Source organism: Thamnophis sirtalis, unplaced genomic scaffold, assembly GCF_051295495.1.
Source record: "Thamnophis sirtalis isolate CommonGarterSnake01/CBP01778 unplaced genomic scaffold, rThaSir2_p1.2 scaffold_11, whole genome shotgun sequence".
Lineage (NCBI taxonomy): Eukaryota > Metazoa > Chordata > Lepidosauria > Squamata > Natricidae > Thamnophis > Thamnophis sirtalis.
Genome location: NW_028261391.1, coordinates 26,046,540 through 26,067,359, shown reverse-complemented (window position 1 = coordinate 26,067,359; position 20,820 = coordinate 26,046,540). Strand labels below are relative to the sequence as shown.

Sequence of the window (20,820 nt, the reverse complement as noted above, 5' to 3'; positions counted from 1 at the left end):
CGAGTGCCAGCACAAGGTGCCTCTAGGCAACATTGACTGATGATTCCACATTCTGCTGATGGGAAGATTAACACTTTGTAATGATTCAGATGAAGACGTGGTGTTGACATTGCCTAGATTTTGGCACGCTAAGCCAATGCCTGCTCAGCTTTGGCCTAAAGATGACCTTGAATGTTTAGATTTTATAATTGTTAACAATATTAAGAGATTTATTACAAGTTTGTTTATACAGATTACTTGTCCTTGTTTTCATAGTTCCTTTATTTATCATAATCAATTTTTTTTCTCTCTTTTTCTGAAATAGAACTCTCACTTAGTTTCTAAATCCCACCACTGTGGACTCAACTAGTTTATATATCACTTACATTCTCAAGTTCACATTTGTTCTTGCAGGACAAAATGCTTTAGTCATTCAACTTCTGCAGTTTTACTCTTTGCTTCTTTTACATTCTAAGTGATATTAATTTGTTCCTAGCAGGGATGATTACAGGTAATACTTGACTCAACAAGCATTTATTTAGTGATTGTTCAAAGCTACAGTACATTAGCATTGGAAAAAAGTGACTTAAGTGGCCGTTAAGTGGCTTAAAAGTGGCCGTTTTTCATTTTTACCACTGTTGCAGCATCATCATGGCCACATGATCAAAATCCAGACATTTACAACTGGCAACTATTTATGATGGTTGCTGTGTCCTGGGCGTGTGATCACCTTTTGTGACCTTCTAATAAGCAAAGTCAATTGGGAAGCCAGTTTCACTTAACAGCCATGTTACTAATTTAACAACTGCAGTGACTCACTTAACAAGTGTGGCAAGGAAGGTCATAAAATGGAGCAAATCTCCCTTAACAAATGTTTCACTTAACAATAGAAATGATGGGATCAATGGTCATAAGGATGAATCAGTTGCCAAGCATCTGGATTTTGATCACATGATTATGATCATAAGGATCATAAGGATCATGATTATGATCACACAAGGATCATAAGTGTGAAAAATGGTCATAAGTCCTTTTTTCAGGGTCGCTGTAACTGTGAACAGTCATTAAATGAACTGTTGTAAGTTGAGGACTACCTGTATAAGAAAACCACTGCTCAGCACATTTAAGGATTGATTCTAACCTGTGTTTGAAAACTTTTAGTGGTAGAGAGTCCATCATCTTCTGAAACAATTTATTCTATTGCGAAATGGGTCCTACCATCTGGAATTTTTGTGTGCACTCAGCATAGTTTTTTTGCTTTGTAATTTGAATTAATTGGTGTGCAATACTTAAGTTATGCAATGGAGAAGCATATACCGTGGGAATGTCCAACTAGATTGAGGTTTTACTCTAGTTTCAAAGAAAAAAATACAAACAAACTGCACTCTTGCAAATGTAAAAACAAGAACTTGGTGAAAGGAAGAAGAATCAAAGAGACTAAAGTGCCTCACCCTTTGTTCTTGCCAAAGGTCTGGAGGCAAAAGATGATTTATATTTTTCCTTCACAACAAACCAAAGATAGTAGTGCTTTTAAAAAGGAAGGAAACCTCTTTTTTTTTTGGTATGGCTTGAAACTGACACCATCCAAAAATAGAGCAAAAGAGATGTTTTCCCTGATTATTTTTGGATTTAGAACATTCATCCTAGCATCATAATTTTGATTTTTTTCATTTTATAAGACATGCCCCAGAATTCTCAGATTTCTTGAAAAGAATGAAAAAAATAAAAAAGCTTAACTAACAGCATAATCTGTTTTGACTTTTAGTGCTAAACTGATTTTGGACTCATAAATGTGCAATAAAATTTCTGATAATAAATTAGGATTATCCAGTGATGGGATTCCAAATCTTTTTCTACTGGTTCTATGAGAGTGTGCTCTTCATGGTTTTGGACCTGGGTACTTGAGAGACCGCCTGCTGCCAATTACCTCCCAAAGACCCATTAGATTGCACAGGGCCGGCCTCCTCCGGGTTCCATCCACCAGCCAATGCCATCTGGCTACGACCCGGGGGAGGGCCTTCTCTGTTGCAGCTCTGGCCCTTTGGAATGAACTCCCCGCAGAGATTCGGACCTTCACCTCTCTCCCTGCTTTCCGAAAAGCCGTTAAAACCTGGCTGTGTCGGCAGGCCTGGGGTTGATGAGCTCCCCTCTCCTCTCGACAGGTGTGGTTGTTGGTCATGTTTATTTTGTACTTGTATGTTTCCCCTTCCCGTTTAAGTTGTTCGCCGCCCTGAGTCCCTTTTAGGGAATAGGGCGGCATATAAATAAAATAAAACTTAAACTTAAAACTTGTGTACACAGCACTCAAAGATCATCCTTGGTATCAGCGCTGGTGAGTTGAGATGTTTTTTTAGTTGAGCGAGGTGCAGCAATTCGCTCTGCTGCACGAATCAGCTGAGCTAAAAAACAAGGGAACATAGGACAGGAAATGATGGGAGCGGGAGGGCAGGGTCAATCAGAGGGGGTATTTGCCGGTTCTCTGACCTAAACAAAATTTCTGCTACCGATTCATCCAAACCGGTCTGAACCAGCTGAATACCACCTCTCATTATGCCTCAATTTAGCTGTGAAGCTCTTTATTGCAAATACAATATGGCTGCTGTTCTGAAAAGCTGATTTAGTGAACTTAAGCTGATGTGTGAACATTTTTTCCTTTTTTTGGTACGTATTTTTGAAAATGAGAAACAATACTGATTTGTAAAGAGGAGAAAGACTGACAACAATTTAAGATGCAGAAATTTTAGTTGCAATTAATTACTTTTGAAAGTAACAAATATTGTTATGTATCTTCTATACCTGTACTTTTTGCATGTGTTTCTTTGTTGATGGCTCCATATGCCTCTGTTAAATTGCAGTTATTTTTAAATCCATTTCTCTAATTTATCCAGATTGTTTCACATTTGATTTCTTTTAATCTATTCACTAACTCAGGCTGAGTTAGCTGCAGTGCTCATAAGCATTTACTCCACTTCAACCAAATTATTAATAAACTGTATTGAAAAGCACTGGGCCCAGGGCACAACAACAACAACAATAATTGCACTATTTATCCTATTGTTTTCAAGATTGGCTTATGGTTATTATCGCACTATTTTCACAGAGGTATAATATAGAATTGCACATTTAAATAATAGGTTATTTTTAATAGTAAGTTTAAATTTGCATCAATTTGATCTTTGAAAGAATAAAAAATTCAATGTCTTCCTTTTGTCCAAATCAAACTTCGTATAAATCAATCAATCACTGATATAAATTATTTTTAGGCATTGCCTAAAAGGTTTTTTTTAAATAAAAAAATTGTTTTCATAGTTTGCTTCATTAATATAAATTTAGTTAGAATTATAGCTTTTTTGGTATCTTCTTTCCAATTAGCCATAGTTGGCTAATATTCTTTCTTGGTTTTCTCTACTTTTCATTTCCTTTAAATCTCCTTTTTTCATTTTTAGTTTTTATTTAATCTGTCAGGCATAATAAAAAATTGAAAGGATTTATCTATATCTCTGCATGACTTTAAATCTATTAATAACAGCATGATATAGTAATACTAATGATACTAATGATACTAATAATACTAATAATACTAACTAATACTAATAATACTAATAATACTAACTAATACTAACTAATAATACTAATAATACTAATAATACTAATAACAACAATAATTTCATTGTTCAAGTTCATATTTCAAGTTCAATAAAATTAAAGTGTTATCTCTTATCAGCATGATATATTTCAATGGTAGAAGGTAACTTCTAAGAAGATTTTGATTTTCTTTCCTAGAGCAATGGTTTTGAAAGATTGATTGTCTGTCAAACTAATGAGACTGATTGTCCTTAATTTTCATTCATTAGGATCTCTGATAATGGAAACATCATTCTAAATTGCAGCTGCTTAAGTTTGCAGAACATGACCATTGATTTTGGCTTAATGTGCAAGATACCACTTGTTTAATATTATGCCAAGTATATTACTAAGCAGAATTTACCAAAGAGGAGCATATATTATTTGATTTGAAAAGATTGTTAGTGTTAGGGTTAGAGTTATGCTCTGGGGATGGAGGGTCCTACAAGCAAACCAGAAGTCTGTTCCCAAACTTCCAGTTTCCCCATAGAGCCAGTTTTTCACGCTTTGGAAGCTTCAGGGAAGCTTCCGGAGGGTGAAAAATGACCGCAAAAGAAGGCTGAAGTCAGCTGGCCAGCACGTGCATGCTGGCCAGCTGACAGGACATCGCCTTGCGTACCCTGACAAATGGCTCCACGTGCCACAGTTGGCACACGTGCCATAGGTTCGCCATCACGGGTATAGGGTATCCTGCTTGAGCGGGGATTGTTCTAGAAGATTTTCAGGCTCCAGCTGTGTTATTCTTTTATATCTGCTGTCTTTTTTTTTATAGTAATTTTTTTTATTTTCCATTTTCATAACATATAATCACATATATACTATTACATAGCCAATATCATATTGTATTAAGTAATAATTACATCAGTTCCTCTTGCCATCAACTCCCAGAAAGATAAAAACCAATTATTATATCTGCTGTCCTTTTAATCTGGTCCCTCATCCTGAAGTCACCTGCTACAATGTGCAACATTTTTGGCTGATTTCCAGCATTTATTTCCAGTTTCCAGCAAAAAATGCTTTGGACAAAACGGATTTACTTAATGATTGCAGTATTTCATTTAATGATGATTATTAAACATGCAGCTTTAACTTTGAAGTTGGTCACTTGGTGCTTCAATTTATGGTCGCAATGATTTATGACCATAATTCCAGGTTCTTTAATTCAGATTCCACACTGGGCCTTTCAGTAAAATAGAAGTTATGTTACATTAAACCCCAAATTCCCACCTACAGTAGACATTACTAAGAATTTTTGAATTTTTGGATGGTATTGCTGTTATATAATTTTATAGCTCTATGTTTTTGCTTACTTGAATATTTTGTTATCTCTCTTAAATAAAACTTGCATTGGATTATCCTCTAAATTTAATATGTAGGCCAGACATAACACTTATTTATGTCAAAATTATGCATTTTATATTGTTTAAAGCAGACTTATTTATAATATAAAAACCCCCATTAATTATAATTTGTTAGCTATCTGATCAAAATGCATGTTATGATTATAATTATTAGCCTTTTCCCACTCACCTTTATGAAAGTAAGAAATGCATTTTTATCAGTTTGAAATTACTGGTTTCTAGACATTACTTTAGGCTTCATTTAAAGTGTGAACCACTTCAAGGCTATGTACATACTATTAAAAAGTATAATAAAACAGATAAAATCAGTAAAGATAATAAAGGGGAATGATGACAACTAAAAGCAACCACCCAAAAATACTATTCAAGGAAAGCCAAATGTTTCTTTTCAAGGGAAGGGAGAAAAGAACTTTACAAAGATCCAGTGTAAACTCATCCCAAATTGGAGGGTGGTTATTGAAAAAAAGCCCTCATGTTGTAAGCATAACCTTAAGGGCCAGGAATGCTTGTAGGAAGTCAAAAGGCATCTCTCGAGAAAAATAACTTTGGGACTTATTGGTATGGGTAAAGATAACCTTTTATGTAATCTGGATCAAGTTTATTGCAACGTTAAAGATTAAAATCATAACCATTTTGGAAATGCAATATTACCAATCAGGCACATCTTGGGCAATAGCAGAAATACATACAGACTGTTTACAAAATAGAATTGAGAAGAATCAGAATATGTATATATTTCCAACATTTATTTAGTTCACTCGGAAACACCATTCTCTAGCTGGTTTACATAATATCATAAGATATATGAAATATGTACTAATGCAGAATAGTAGGACAATTTTTTTTAAAGCTTGGGACAATACTGAAATATTTGTCTGATACCTAAATGATTACAATTAAAAAAATCCCAGTCAAAATACCATTTCATATGAATGAATTGATGGTAACCAAATGGTTAAAGAAAGTACACCGTGTAAAGCAGGCATGTTACACTGAAGGCCCAGAGGCTGTATCTGGCCCGTGGGGTGCATAGATCTGGCCTGTGGGGCCATCATGGAAAGAGTAAGCCCTGTGGTGCCTCTGCCAGCAAAAACAGGTGGGCTGCCCCCCTTCTGAGGTCTATTTTCACTGGCAGAGGGTTGCAGAAGGCCAACACAGCTGAAAATGGAGCTTGGGAGCCTGTTTTCTCTGGCAGAGCAGTCGGGTCATCAGAGGTGCCGCCGACACAAGTGACGTCGAGCTGGCCATTCCTACCCTAGCCACACCAATCTGCTCCCTGAAGTCAAACACGACCCTGATGTGGCCCTCAATGAAATTGAGTTTGACACCCTTGGTCTAAAGCCAAAGCTTTGGAGTACAGATCTGTATTCTGTTGTAGAGCAAAATATGGCACTAAACAAAGCTTGTCTCTATTTTTCAGTTTAAGAAAACAATTATCAAACAAATGTACTGTGATAATAGCTGTGTGATCTTCCTTCTAAAATACCTGCAGATAACATCATAATTCTATTTTCCCACATAAGAAAATACACAACTCAAGTAATTGAGATATAGTGATGTATTAGCCAAGCATAGAGGAATGTTATTTAGTTGTTTCTATTAATAACCTGCAATTGGCATTTAAAAACAGTTTCCCACACTTATTTACTGAAAATATAACATCTATGTAGATATTCCAGTATCCAATGCCAGGGTTGTACTTTCTTGAATTGTATACCTGGATTTTTGTAATTTAGAACAAAAGACTTTTTCTATAAATTTCCGGCATAAGAACACATATATTAATGGATCCATACATATATTTGCAGTAGCTAACCAGAGAGTGCTTTCTTTGGCTATGAATAATTGATTCTGTTTAGTACAGCTCATACTCTGGCCACTTTGGCTAAGAGTATAAGGTACCCGAACAAAATGATAAGGGGCGAAACAGATGAAAAAAACTGCTACAATTATAAACACCTTGCTTTTGGCTCTTTGTTTAATTTTACACTCTGCTATCTTGGTTCTTTTATAAGAGCTATAAATCTTTTTAGCAATAATTACATAAAACAGAAGCATCAAAATCAGCACAGTATAGAAGACGATTTGACAGATGTAATTAACAGCTTCATGCCATTTCAGTCCCAAGTCACTTTTCAATGAAGCACACTTCCTCACTGGGAGAGATGTAGCCTCACGGTCTGTCAAGATCACATTGGGCAAGGAGAGGACAAAGAAGAAGAGCCAAACAGACCATGAAACCACTTTAGCTGAAGTGATCTTGTGCAACCAGAATTTCCCAAACGGCTGAATGATCTTGAGAAACCTATCTAAGGAAATAAGTCCAAGCAGCACAATGCTTATATACATGGTCTGGTAAAATATTACCGCTGAAAAACGGCAAACAAATGGTTTAAGTTGCCAGAACCCCATTTCTGAGTCTGTTAGAATCTTGAAAGGCAGCATGAGAGTCATGATGGAATCGGAGACCACGGTGTTCTTAAGATACACAATGAAACTTGAAGTGGTTGGAATCTGGAAGAAAGCAACTACAGCCACGCTGTTCAGTAGAAATCCCAAAAGGAAAAGAATGCTGTACAAAATTGGAAATACAACATGAGATGTCCTGGTATCTCGGGGGCATTGTTCAGAAGCAGATGTCCAGTTGGAAGCATTGATACTTCCATTCATGGTTTAAGCAGGAATCTGGGGAAAATAATAATATTTATAGAAAGTAAGTACGTGTAAAGGTTTTACTTAAAAAAAGTACAAAAGTAAGAAGACTAGAAAGCAGCTAGACTTCGCAACAAAATAGAACCATTTTGGATGTTGGGGAGCAATACATACATTTTGATAGCATATATGACATTACATCATTTGGGATTTTTCATATCAAAAAAGAGGTTTAATTTTCTATGTGGTTAAGAATTGTGTGAACCTGGTTCTAACTTTGGTGCAAAGTGAAGGATGGGTGAATTTGCTCACACAGGGAAAATGATCTGAGGGCTTTCCACCCCCCCCCGCAGATATTCCAGAACCATAGAAAGCAAAGCAATTATATTATTTCTTTGACTAACATTACTTATAGACTATCATATACATTCAGCTCTAGGAACATAAAATAGATTATTTAAGATACAAAAAGAATAATTAAAAATTACTCACCAGTTTAAAAAAAGCATTAAAGTAATGCTGGAAAAGCTTTTTCACTGGTTATCTGCTGGGTTTCATTTGGCACAGACCTTGAAAAAAAAGGTGCACAAGAAAATCCTGGAGGTTAGGTTAAGTACTTGTGGAAAGAGATATTCTTCCAATTAGATAGATCTCTGAGCTGGAAAACTGCTTAAAGCTTAGAACCAGCAGTTTGGCTGAAGAAATGAACTGGCTGCACATTCTGTTTGGCTCTTTTTGTTTCCTGGAAAAGGAAGTTAAAAAGCCAAAGGTTTTGGTGGAAATTGTGGTAATCTGACTTAATGAATTTACTTTAACAAAAGACAGGATGGAAACGACATGCATACATTTGGACAGCTGCTAATGTTACGCAAATGCCAAATGGGAAGGAGAGAAATGTGTTTGCCGTCTTTCTTAACCCATTGTTCCTCCCTACCCCACAAACAAAATGATAGATGTGCATTTGTGATACAGATATAAATATTTGTATTAAACATACACTGAGAAGTTCAGTAGAGCCAGCAAAACAAAAGCAATAAAATAATTCCAGTGTATTTCTAAATGCAATCTTTCCTTCTCTTTAAGTGATTGCTGAGATTTTGTTGTACATATTTGTAAATGCCATCCTGAGGAGTTTCAAAGATTGCTGGAAAAGCAATCCATCTGAAGCAGAGAGCAGGATCTGTGCCTTTTCTCTAACCTCCTGAAAAACACTGTGCTACGTTCATGTTCAGGGATATGTAGATGATAGGATACAGTTGTTGGTTAAAAATTTGGATAGCTTTCCTATGCATTAGTGTGTTATGGGAACCCAGCCTTTACAATTAGTTCATGTTCCATGTTGCATGCAAGTCAAAAAATGGATTAATTTATTAAATAGTCAGCGTAATTTCTCTTTCACATCTGGCTATGTAGTCTTTTATAAACAGCAGCATTTTTCTCTGTGAAAAGTTATTGAAATCCTTGGGTTAGTTGAGTTTGTATCATATTCCTACTTCAAACAATACATTAGATGATTAAATTGGTCAGTTTAAATAGCTCAGTATTGTTTTTTATTACTGCCTTTTGAATTTTTACTGAGTTCCAAGTATGACATAAGCTGTACTTTAAGAAACTTCCTCCTTTCATAAAAAGACAAAGATTCTGCTCTGTGCTTCAGACCAGATGGCTTCTTTGGAGCACAGCTATTGATAACTTGGGTGGCCTTAAAATTGTCACATTCTTTTATTTTCTTCCATATCTTCTCTTCCTAACCTAACCAATGGGAGGTAACCATAAGTGAACAGAGAACACTATAAATTCTCTACAATTTTCTGAAGAAATGAAATAAGAATAAATAATAAATGCGATTTTTCCAACCAATCCTGATTTTTGTCCAAATTATAAGAAAAGCCTTTCCTTGAAATCTTACTGAATTGTATGCATAAGTATTCCACATATGCACTGACTAGCAACCTATGAGTATTTTCTCAACTGAAAATCTCACAACAGATGTTATATCTCATCCCAAATAAGTAAAATGGTTAAAATTAATGAAATATTTTATATAGAAATAATATATTTGAAAACTCTTTTAAATTTTTTATGACTTTAGGTATTTCTCTTTGTAGCTTGATAATAATAATGATGTTAATGATCCATAAGGCAAGAATAAAATTGCTTACCTCTCTGTGAAGAAGTACTGGACTGACGTTAGACTTGGAAATGTAGAACAGAACAACTTAGTTTTGTAAGCAGTTTTGCTTCAGGTTTGTTCCTCATTTTTCTCTGTCTCCAAAACATCCTCTCCACTTCCCCCTATCTGGTTCAAATGCTACAAATCTCAAGAAAAAATATTCATATACCAAATATTTGGAAGTATCTTACTCAATATAAAGCTCCTTCTATCTACAGAAAAAAAACCACACACACAGATTGCCTGGAATTGAGTTTGGCTAAACCTAACAACCAAGAAAAGAATGCTGAGAAAAACTGTGGAAGTGTTGGTGGCACTGTAGAAAATGTTCATTGACTAGTTCCAGAAAGTGAAAGTTCTATTCTGTGTCTCAGCTAAATATCTAAAGAAAGAGAAGTAGTGAGGACAGAAGAACATTTTTAATTATCACCCTATTTGAAGGTTCTTGAGAGAATTTTATCCAAAGCAACATGATTTTTATCCAATACCATCCATTGTATGTGCTTTTAGTGTATGTTAATGTTATCCTGGTTTCCTAACTCTTTACCAAAAGGTGTATTTTATGGTACACTGTACCTTGGTACTCACCATTGGTTCCAGGAGGTGTGATGAGTACCAAAAATGACAGGTACCAAACAAATTCTTCCCATAAGGATTATTGTAGTGAGTCACAAGCCAACTAGTACTGACAAGTTCTACCTTGTGCATTGAATACCAAACAAATGATGAGTAAAGGGACAAAATGAACAAATTAAAAAGTAACAAATTCAATGATTTTCAAAGCAGTTGAGTACCACTATAGTTTTATGAGATTTTTAAATTTGTAAGCCATTGTGGAGAAGATGAAAGCATGGCCAAATTAAAGCAGATAGTGAAGGCAACCTCCATTCAACAACAACAATAAAAGAAAATTGGATACAATATTATAACTAAACACCACCATTGTGCATTGAATGGATACAAATATCTGGCAAGATGAACAAGTTTTTAGTGAATTGAATTGTGTTCATTAGGATTTTTGAAGAATTTACTAAGAAGGGGGATATTAAATGTAGCCTAATTCTCCAAATGTCTTTTTTAATTTACGCTTTTGCAAAGATTTTGCATTTCCGTTTCTTTTTGATAAAAGTGAAACTATAATGTTTCTTTTGCATATTATTCAATGAAATAGGAATTACAGTGCTTACAATCAAGCAATATATATTATAATGCATGTATTATTCAGGTTAGAAAACAACTATTGTGTCCTTGAAATAAGTTTCACCCTAAATGAACTTGTCTAGATGTTTGTTCATATCAATATTTCTATTCAAATCAGGTGGATTGCAGCGAGTTAGAAGGACTGCTTAAATAACATCAAGTTCCAAACGTTGACATCTATCATGTTCTGATTAGATTTTCATATATGTTTTTTAATTGGTTCCACTTGTGTCTTATTTCCTTTTGGTTTTTTTTTTTAAATATACAAACCACAACCTAAAACTGCTTTCATTTCCCATTTATTTATTCCCCTAATTTCTCTACTATTATCCTACACAGCAATTTCATCAAGCAAAACAATGGCCAAAACTGTTCCCTAGTAATTTGTGAATTTGATGAAATAATTGCCAATCATACAAACATATTGTTCAAGATTTCTAAATCAGCTTCATATACTGTGATTGAGATTTGATGTTTGTGACTTTTGCAATTGTCGTTTGCCATGATTGTCTTACTTATAATTTGCTACTTCACAGGGTTTTTTTAGTAATTAGTTAGCAACTGATTACCGTTTTCAACTCAGTAAAATTTAGTTTTATATTGTGTGTTACATGACATCCATACCAGAATTATAATTAATTTATGTACTTAAAAAAAATTAAATTGAAAAGCATGAAGAACTTTATTCAGCTTAAGAAAGCAATTTAGAAAAAAAGACTTACTAAGCAGAAATTTTTTCTTTCTTTCAAAGACATATTTTCTGTTATGCAGGTTTTTTTTTCCAAAATATTACATCATTTAACAAAAATAATTTGTATAGGACATTATTTTATTTCTTAAAAATTTTTTTGAAGGCACTCAAACAGTGATTTATAAGATGTTTATTGATATAAAATCCTGAAAAAAATCTATGTGGTCACTAAATATCATAGATTTCATGGTACAGTTCATATCAGACACTAATATGCAGCAAATAAGATCTTATTCTAAAGTAAAAATAATAATATGGCCTTACAGTGTAATACTTACAAAGTAATGCTTATAGTACTGCTTATCCTGTTTTCTTAAATACTTGTGGTACTAAATTGTTATAAACAAAACTAGATGCCTCTTTTCCACAATTTGGGGGGAAATGATTTATATTAAATAACTGCCAGTGTTATTTAGTTTTATTAACTAAATAAACTACCAAGTAATGTATTAAAATTGTTTGGTTAGTTTACATAAGTAATTCAAGGAAAATAGACTTCTAATTAAACAAGAAACACAGGGCTCAGGTGTTTTGAAAAAAAAATGATGCAAAAATTTATTGATGCATAAATAGTTTTGCCTTTCTGAAGGGAAAGGGAGTTGAAGGTGTTGATTTAGAATGTCTGGGAATTAGACCTTAAAAAGATGTTAGTAAAAAATTACTAATAGCAATTTCTGGGTTGAAGATTTTGAAACACCCTTTTCTTTTTAAGTTTATAGGATTTCTGAGTGATGTCTACTTATCACTATCACTGAACTTCTTAATAGTATTTCATTCTTTGTATATTTAGTGCTCCCTGCTTCCTCTAAAGAGCCTTGTTCTTTAAGTGTACAGAAATTTTGTTACTGTCCAATTAATTTTTCTTAGTGTGAATCAATCTTTGTAGCTATGATATTAAAAGAAAGTGCAGCAGTGATGATCTGTAGCTGGTTATTAGTATCATGGGCTATATGTAATTCCTGATTTCTGTAAAACCAAAAATGACAAATTTCTATTAGAAAATATAACTTAAATCAGAGTGATAGAAACTATATTTGACTAGGTTTCTTGTTTATCTACATTGGTGTCTCTTCATCTGTCGTTTCTCTACTATGATCTTCTCTTGTTCTCCTTAAACATCTATGCAAATTGGTTAAAAGAGACTTTTTAAATGATTTGCAGAGGGCAAAATAAATGAATGGGTCTAAGCATGCATTCAAGGAAGTCAACCACAAAGTGGTCTCTTTTATGTAAAACAAAATATTATGGGTTGAACACTGAAAAACATCTCTGGTTTGGCTCAGAGTATAAGGAATTCTAGCAAAATGGAAAGGAACAAAGCAGACAAAAAACACACCAATAATTAAGAAAATCTTGATATTCACAGTCCTCTTGTTTGCCTTTCCCAAACGTCTTGTTCTTTTGTAGGAGTTGTATAGTTCCTGGCTAATGAGTATGTAGCATACAACTATGATAACAAAATTAATCCAGAAGATAAACTGGCAAATATATGTAACAATTTCATGCCATAGTAGTCCAGAGGAAGATTTTAGGTCAGCACATTTCTTCACATTCTCATATGTTGGCTTCTTGTCTGTCAAAATCATATTTGGGAGGGAAACGGAAAACATGAAAACCCAGATAATTATAGACAAAAACTTGGCTGCTGGTGGTTTGTTAATTCTTGATGATTTGAAAGGTTTGACAGTCTTCAGATATCGATCAATTGTTATAAGTCCAAAAAAAATAATGCTGAGGTACATGGTGGAGTAAAATATGACTTGAGTTACCTTGCAAACAAACCCTCTCAATTGCCAGGAAGTCAGTTTTGCATCACTGAGAATTTTGAATGGAAACGTTAATACCATCAGGATGTCAGAAATCACTATGTTCTTGAGAAAGACAATAAAATTTGATTTGCTGGGGATCTGGAAAAAAACTCCCATGGCCAGGCCATTCATGATTATGCCAATAAAGAAGATAATAGTATATAACAAAGGAAAGACAACTTGATTCATCTTGCTGTCTGTGGTGCAATTGCTGCTGTTTTCAGGAGGGCTGAAGTCTAGTCCCATCGTAGCGTTAATTGCTTTCTACCAAAACAAAACAAGCACATTAGTCATAAATGTCAGCTATTTTAATAAATGCTTCAATCCAGTATTTTTAAGCCCTCTCTGTATACAAGTAACAGCATGGATAGCTTTTTAATATAGAACTTATGGCATAGAAAGATTTTTCAATGCAGTGATCGGAACACTGTGTCAGCAGTAGACCTGTCCTGAAACGATGCCCTTCAAACGATCTGAGGTGCAGCTGCCATAAATGCCAGCGATGCTAAACTGAAAATCCAACCCACATGGGAAGCATTCGTTTGGGAAAGGCATTGCTGAAAAGATTCTGCATGTTTAGGAATTGCAAAGTACAAATTCAAAAAGACCTAATTAAATAATGTTGCAAATGAATAATTGACAGTTTAGGTTTGCAGCTCTGTAATCCAGAGAATAAGCATATAAAATACACCCTGTTTCAGGAAACTAACTTTGGCCACATCGTACAGAGAGAACTCATATAAATGTTCTATAGGAGGCACCTACCTCTAGCCAGGCTAGCCAAACTGTATAAAAAATTATCACCTAAATACTGGAATGTGGTCAATTTCCGGGCACCTACTACCATGTGTATTGGTCATGTAGCAAAGCAAAAGAATATTGGCAAAAGATTTGAAGACGGTTGGAAGAAATGACTGGACAGAGATTGGAACTCAAACCAGAAATATTCCTATTAGGAATTGTCAAAGAGGATTAAGCAAATATATTTAACACTACATATTTTAACAGCTGCAAGAATAGTTTATGCCCAGAAATGGAAGAGTGGAAGCATACCCGAAGAAAGAGAAATAACAAAGAAAATGCTTGACTAGGCAGAATGTGATAGAGACTGATGCTAGAACTGAAGAACAAAGGAAAGACAGAGTACTATGAGATCTGGGATAGATTTTATCAATGGTTGGATTTAACGATGGGAAGTTGGATCAAACAAGAACAAGCATGCATAGACTGAAATAAGATACAATATAGGCATTACAATATACTTCTGTAATTGTAATTGTAATCATATAGAAGAGGTTAAGTATGTATATAGTTAGTAAGTAGTAATGGATATTAAATACACAAGAGATCTGTGTTATACTCTGTATGGTGGAGAGATCACCAAGATGGTTTCACCATGTCCAATGTTTTTTTTTCTTTTAACAATAAAAGTCTTTAAATAAAAAAATACATCCTGTTTCAAGAACCCACATAACTGAGATTCTAAATGAAAAAAATCAACCAATTTATTGTTATAATACATTACTCACAAAGTAATGTACTCACATGGAAGAACAATATAATTAACTTGAAGGAATGTCAGTATAGTAAAAAAAAAATAAAGACATTATGAGGGCAATATCATTGAACTCAGAGACCTTTTAATAGTAATCCTAGTGCTGCAATTTCCTCATAAAACCAAAACAAATCGAAGAAAACTCATTTAGTCAGTTTAAGTCAAAAATGTTCCAGCTGCTTTACTTTGATAGGCAAAGTTAATTAATACAAGTGTAACTGGGCATACACAAATACCTGTGAATGCTGTTTTGTCCATTTATGTCAAACACTCATATTTAAGACATGTTTATATTTAAGATGCATCTTAAATGTTTGAAAGATCAGAATTTTATATATCTTGTCCAAAATAAACTGAAGTAAAAATGTGTTTACTTTTAGAAGATATAGATTGAATTGTTCTTGGACTTCAGAACTGCAGAAATGTCCATTGTAGTGAGGATTTTACTTTTAACATTACAGAATTACAGCAAAACAAAACAAAACATCAATAATCTGAATGTTTTAAAAGATTAAAATGTATATACTGAACTGTTTGCTTCTGCAAATCATAAGAAAGGTCTATTGAACAGAATGGAAATGCATCCTAAAATTACAATGAAAAATATGAAGTTACCTTAAGTGTCTGGATTTTCCTTCATTGGAAAGTTACCTTTCCTGGAAAGGTTTTTTGATCTGTTTTCCTCTCTTTTTATTTTGGATTGACTATTTGCTCCAAAATAAGGCTTATGTAGCAAACTCCATCAGCAGAGATCAGTCTTGCAAAACAGAAGTGATAGAACTGAGTGAGTCAGAGCACATATGGGGAAGTAAAGGGCTTAATTTTACTTTTTCCTTTAAACAGCTGCAATATAATCAATTAGAAACCAGAAGGAGGGTTCCAGTTTTTCTAAACTTACTCTCCTGCATCATAATAATAGAAGGTTTTCTGATTAAGAAAATAATTTAAAAAATATTTCATAGCCCAGTGTCATTATTCCTTTAAATTCAACTAGAAGAGCGCTCATGTAAGCTAGTAGAGTCTGGCCCTAATCTTTTGATGCAAATCAAATTAAACAATACTGCTGAAAAACAACCCAAAATACTCACCATAATATAATTTAAAAGCTTTTTGGAAGGAACTATGCTGGGTAGCTCAACTACATTAATGAAATGAATGGCTTTATGATTAGTAAAAGATAAGTACCTCTTTTCAGAATGGATTCAATACTGTATTCTTTGTGCATTTTTTATTATTTTATGTGAAGCCTTGTTTTAAGCTACAATCTATTGTGCAAATTTATAAACCCTGTTGATCAGAGTTATGATCTGCTAATATTTTATCATCAAAAATTTCAAATTTTCATGACATGAAGAAAATTTCTGCATGGCTAACCATTATTATTGTTGGTTGGGGTTGTTGGGAGTTGCCCATAGGAAGGCTTATGATGAAATATATGAAATATCTTATAATTTTACATTGTGAAGAACCCTTCCAATCAGATTAAGAGTAGCCTCAGCTTGGGTTCACTAAATATTTAATGCATTTATTTTCTTTGAAATCATATTTAAAGACTACTGCTTCTATATATAGAGTTCTTCACTTTTGTATTCATGATATTTTTGAAGCCAAGCCTCTTCTCTCCTCTCCTCTTATTGAATCCTGAGTCCTGGTAACTTCATGATCAGATCCATGCAGTTTTCTTGGCAAGATTTCAGAAGTGGTATTCCATTACTTTCTTGTACAATCAAAAATAACCCAGCTGGCTCCTGTGCTTAAGGGAGGACTAGAACCTGTGCCTTTCTCACTCCTGTTCTATCATCAGACTTCATGGTTATATTATACTCTTCATTGTTTTTAATATGCATGAACTGAACATAAAGGTTTACTTGAATACATACGTACGTACGTACGTACATACATACATACATACTTACATACATACATACAAAACTTGTACAAGCATCCTGAAGATTTTGAGAATGTTCTAGGGCAGGGTCCCCAACCCCCAGTCCATCACCCGGTACCGGTACACTGTCTGTAGTAGTGGTGGGTTCTGGATCCCGTTGCAACCGGTATAGTTGCAACGGGGCCTGGCATCTTCCACATGAATGCATGCAGCACGTGCACACATGCAGCGCACACATGCATCTTACCTTCCAGCAATGTATCTGCGAGCCTCCAGCTGCTCAGCAGAGCATTGCGCAGGTGCTGTATGTGCCGTGCACATGCACAGAAGTGCCAAAGAGTTTAAAAACAGGAAAGGAGCTTGGGCGGGCGGGCCCTCTGGAGCACCATACCGGAACGGTACCCAGGGCTCCGGGGAGGCACCAGTACGTCCGTACTGGAGCATACTGCCTGCAACCCACCACTGGTCTGTAGGGAACTGGGCCAGGCAAGCAGTGAATGAGCATGCAAACATTTATTTGCACATATCATGAGATTAAGGTTTCAAGTGCAAAACCATCCCCTTCCCTACCCCACACCACTGCTACTACTCACCCACTGCCACCAGTCTGCAAAGCCAGAAAGGTTGGGGACAACTGTTCTAGGGAAAATGAGGAGCTTGCTTAAATTATGTCTTTCTCATACCTTTTGTTAAAGTATTCAGTGGATCAGAACTTCCATTACTGAAATAATGTCAGATCCAATATACTAGCTATTTTCAAGTAGTTACCTGTATTTTTCGGAGTATAAAATGCACCTTTCCTCCCTAAAAGAGCATGGAAATGTTGGTGTGTCCTATAGACTGAAGTCCCACCCCCGCATCCAATATTTATGAAAAATGGGCAAAAAAACAGGCCGTTTTTTGCAAAAACGTAGGCGTTTTGCCTTCCCCAGCCCTCAGCAGTACTCTGCAGGCTTCAGCAGGACCGGGGGAAGGCGAAACATTTTTCTGCCCATTTTTCACAAAAATGGGGGCATTTTTGCCCTCCCTCAGCCCTGCAAAAGCCTGCAGAGTACTCCTGGGTTAGGGGAGGAAAAAAAGCTTTTTTTCTTACTTATCACTTCAAAATCTTGGTGCATCTTATACACCTGTGTGTCTTATAGTCTGAAAAATATGATAATTGTTTTTAAGAAGGGGTCTGCCTTTGCTAGTCTAGTACCATAGATGAACTTTTGTTTCCATAATTCCCAGACAGTCAGTTCTTCATAGAAAAGCCATGAAGAAATACTCTCTTATCATTAGAAAAGCGATGTACTTTATTTATTTGTCAATACCTGTTGTTTCTTTTCTGATTCAAAGGATGAATCATCAAGTCATGAATATAACCAGCGCATGATACTTCTTTATGGAGTTGGAAAGGAACGTGAAGAGGCCAGGCATCAACTGAAGAAGATTACCCGAGATATTCTGAAAATCCTAAATAAGAAAAGCACTTCTGAAACGAGTGGTAATTAACTAGCTGTTGATGCTTATTTTGCAGTGCATAGAATAGCACAGTTGTGGGTTGAGAAGGGACATCTTTATAACACTTTTAAGTTTTTAATGAGAATTACGCTTCTGAGAATAACTATTTTAAGACTGCTGTGACGCATATAATGTGTAAACCAATTATAATTAATAGCAATAGCAATAGCAGTTAGACTTATATACCGCTTCATAGGGCTTTCAGCCCTCTCTAAGCGGTTTACAGAGTCAGCATATTGCCCCCAACAACAATCCGGGTCCTCATTTTACCCACCTCGGAAGGATGGAAGGCTGAGTCAACCTTGAGCCGGTGAGATTAGAACCGCTGAACTGCAGATAATAGTCAGCTGAAGTGGCCTGCAGTACTGCACCCTAACCACTGCGCCACCTCGGTTCTTCCTTGCAATTAGCTTGCAATTATATGGTTTGGTTTTTCATAACCAATTTAGAAAATGTAAGCAAATACCATACAGGGGAAGACTTTCTTACAAGAATTTATGGCGTTGTTCTGAAGCCACTTATATGAACATTGTAAGATTGTAAATTGAAAAGTATGGTGATTTTTAAAAAAGGAAGAAGCTGAGGGTTTTCCGTACCAGATTGCAATGTAATTTCATATTCTTGATTCAGAAATATATTTAAATAGAGATGCTTTTTTTTTTAAATTGCTTTTGACATAAAAAGACATGACTTTTATTTACTGCAAAGCATAACAAACTTATGTTTTAGGTGGCGACGAAGGGCAAAAAGTCAGGAAGAACAGGCAGGAGGCATTTCCAACTTTAGAGACTGTATTTACAAAACTTCAGCAGCTCTCATACTTTGACCAGCATCAAGTGACAAGTCAGGTACTACTATGCTGCCATTGATAACAGAAATCGCATTGAAGTTAGAACGTAATACAATATACATGGAGTATAAAATGGAAGTTTCATCACAGGGAAAGAACTGCTAGATGAGTACAGCAGGGCTAAATTACTGAAAATTTGTGCATGTGTTTCTGAGTATACAAAAAGGATTGGACTGTGAGAAGATGCTGGAAAATGGATTTTAGATGAGTGGGTGGTAAAACAAAGAAAACATTTCAGACTAACCTACTAAATTTACTAACTTTTGAATCACATTTAATTGTTAGTTCGTCTGGAACAAGGGTGTCAAACTCAAGGTCTACAGGCCGGATCTGGCCCATGGGGTGGTTAGACCAGGCCCACAGGGCCACCCTGGAAACAGCAAAGGACCAGCCTGCTGTGCCTCTGCTAGTGAAAATGGAGCTCCATTTTTGCTGGCAGAGCGCTCCGGCCACCATAGGCACTCCCGACACGAGTAACCTCAAACTGGCCATGCCCACCCTGACCACACCCACCCATCCCTCTGAAGTCAAACACAACCCTGATGCATCCCACAATGAAATCAAGTTTGAAAGCCCTGATCTAAAGTACTTTAAATGAAGTTTCTCCCTATGTCATTTTAAATCACAGTTGCCAGGAACTTAAGAGTCTTGATTCATACTACAGTCATCACTAGAAAATTAGCCCTAGCCTGCATGAACAGCTGGAGGTGCTTGCTTTGATGCCAAACACAAAAGAAAACAGACGCAGCAGCATTGCAAGCTCATTTTTGTAATACTTTCATTGAATTTCAGTCGTACAATAGAGTGTAAATCAGACATTCTCACCACACTAAATCTTTATAGTGGTGTTGAAACAAATTAAAAGAGTTTAAAACTGTTCTAGGGCTGAGCTAGGAAGAATTTCAGTGCTGGTACATTTTTGTCTTTGTGGACAAAAGATGGAAAGTGGAATTTTGTACTGACTGCAAAATTTAACTTGAGGAAAGTATGGCAGGCTGGAGGAAGAAACTGTTTAAATTTGGAGGATGTCATTGTTAAACTTGGTCTGAGTTAAGATTCATATTTTCCATTAAATACCATGAGACAAGCACATAGGACTACAACAGTTAGTAATTATTAGAAAATTACAAGGAATGATGAATTTCTAATAGCAGACAAAAAATGCAGCAGTTTGGGGGTTAACTTTAACTTTAAAATTGGCTTTTTAATAAAGTTGTTAATTATTATTGTAACATTAGGTAATATTTGTACTTCTTTCTTTCTTTCTTTCTTTCTTTCTTTCTTTCTTTCTTTCTTTCTTTCTTTCTTTCTTAAATTGATTTTATCACACAACTTCAGGCAATGTTGAAAATATATATTAAAACCTCCTAGCCTACTATAAAATAGAATAAAATTCCACCTCCCAACCTCTTTAAAATGCAGTACATTAAAAAACAAATAGCAGCTGAATGACCATTGCTTTTGGAAAGTTGCTTT

At 35.2% G+C, this 20,820-nt stretch overlaps 3 protein-coding genes across 4 annotated transcripts in view; 1 reads left to right on the top strand and 2 right to left on the bottom strand.

Moving 5' to 3' along the window:
* MED12L (mediator complex subunit 12L) overlaps positions 1-20,820 on the top strand; it is a 192,006-nt gene that overhangs the window by 118,737 nt on the left and 52,449 nt on the right. For both annotated transcript variants that reach the window (XM_087725382.1, XM_087725381.1), the window contains 2 exons: positions 18,330-18,477; positions 19,224-19,342. In XM_087725382.1, coding sequence (XP_087581508.1) covers positions 18,330-18,477; positions 19,224-19,342 — 267 coding nt within the window. The remainder of the gene's footprint in view (positions 1-18,329; positions 18,478-19,223; positions 19,343-20,820) is intronic.
* On the bottom strand, positions 5,453-8,330 carry LOC106553553 (P2Y purinoceptor 13). The gene is made up of 2 exons (XM_087725385.1): positions 8,109-8,330; positions 5,453-7,649 (listed from the first exon to the last, which is right to left on the bottom strand). The coding sequence occupies exon 2, from the start codon at positions 7,632-7,634 to the stop codon at positions 6,627-6,629; it is 1,008 nt and encodes a 335-aa protein (XP_087581511.1). The 5' UTR covers positions 7,635-7,649; positions 8,109-8,330; the 3' UTR covers positions 5,453-6,626.
* On the bottom strand, positions 11,856-15,855 carry P2RY12 (purinergic receptor P2Y12). The gene is made up of 2 exons (XM_014073052.2): positions 15,719-15,855; positions 11,856-13,812 (listed from the first exon to the last, which is right to left on the bottom strand). Exon 2 carries the CDS (start codon positions 13,792-13,794, stop codon positions 12,796-12,798), a length of 999 nt encoding a protein of 332 aa, XP_013928527.1. The 5' UTR covers positions 13,795-13,812; positions 15,719-15,855; the 3' UTR covers positions 11,856-12,795.

Coding starts and splice junctions, on each gene's coding strand:
- LOC106553553 (XM_087725385.1), bottom strand. CDS start 7,634: ATGAATGGAAGTATCAATGCTTCCAACTGGACATCTGCTTCTGAACAA.
- P2RY12 (XM_014073052.2), bottom strand. CDS start 13,794: ATGGGACTAGACTTCAGCCCTCCTGAAAACAGCAGCAATTGCACCACA.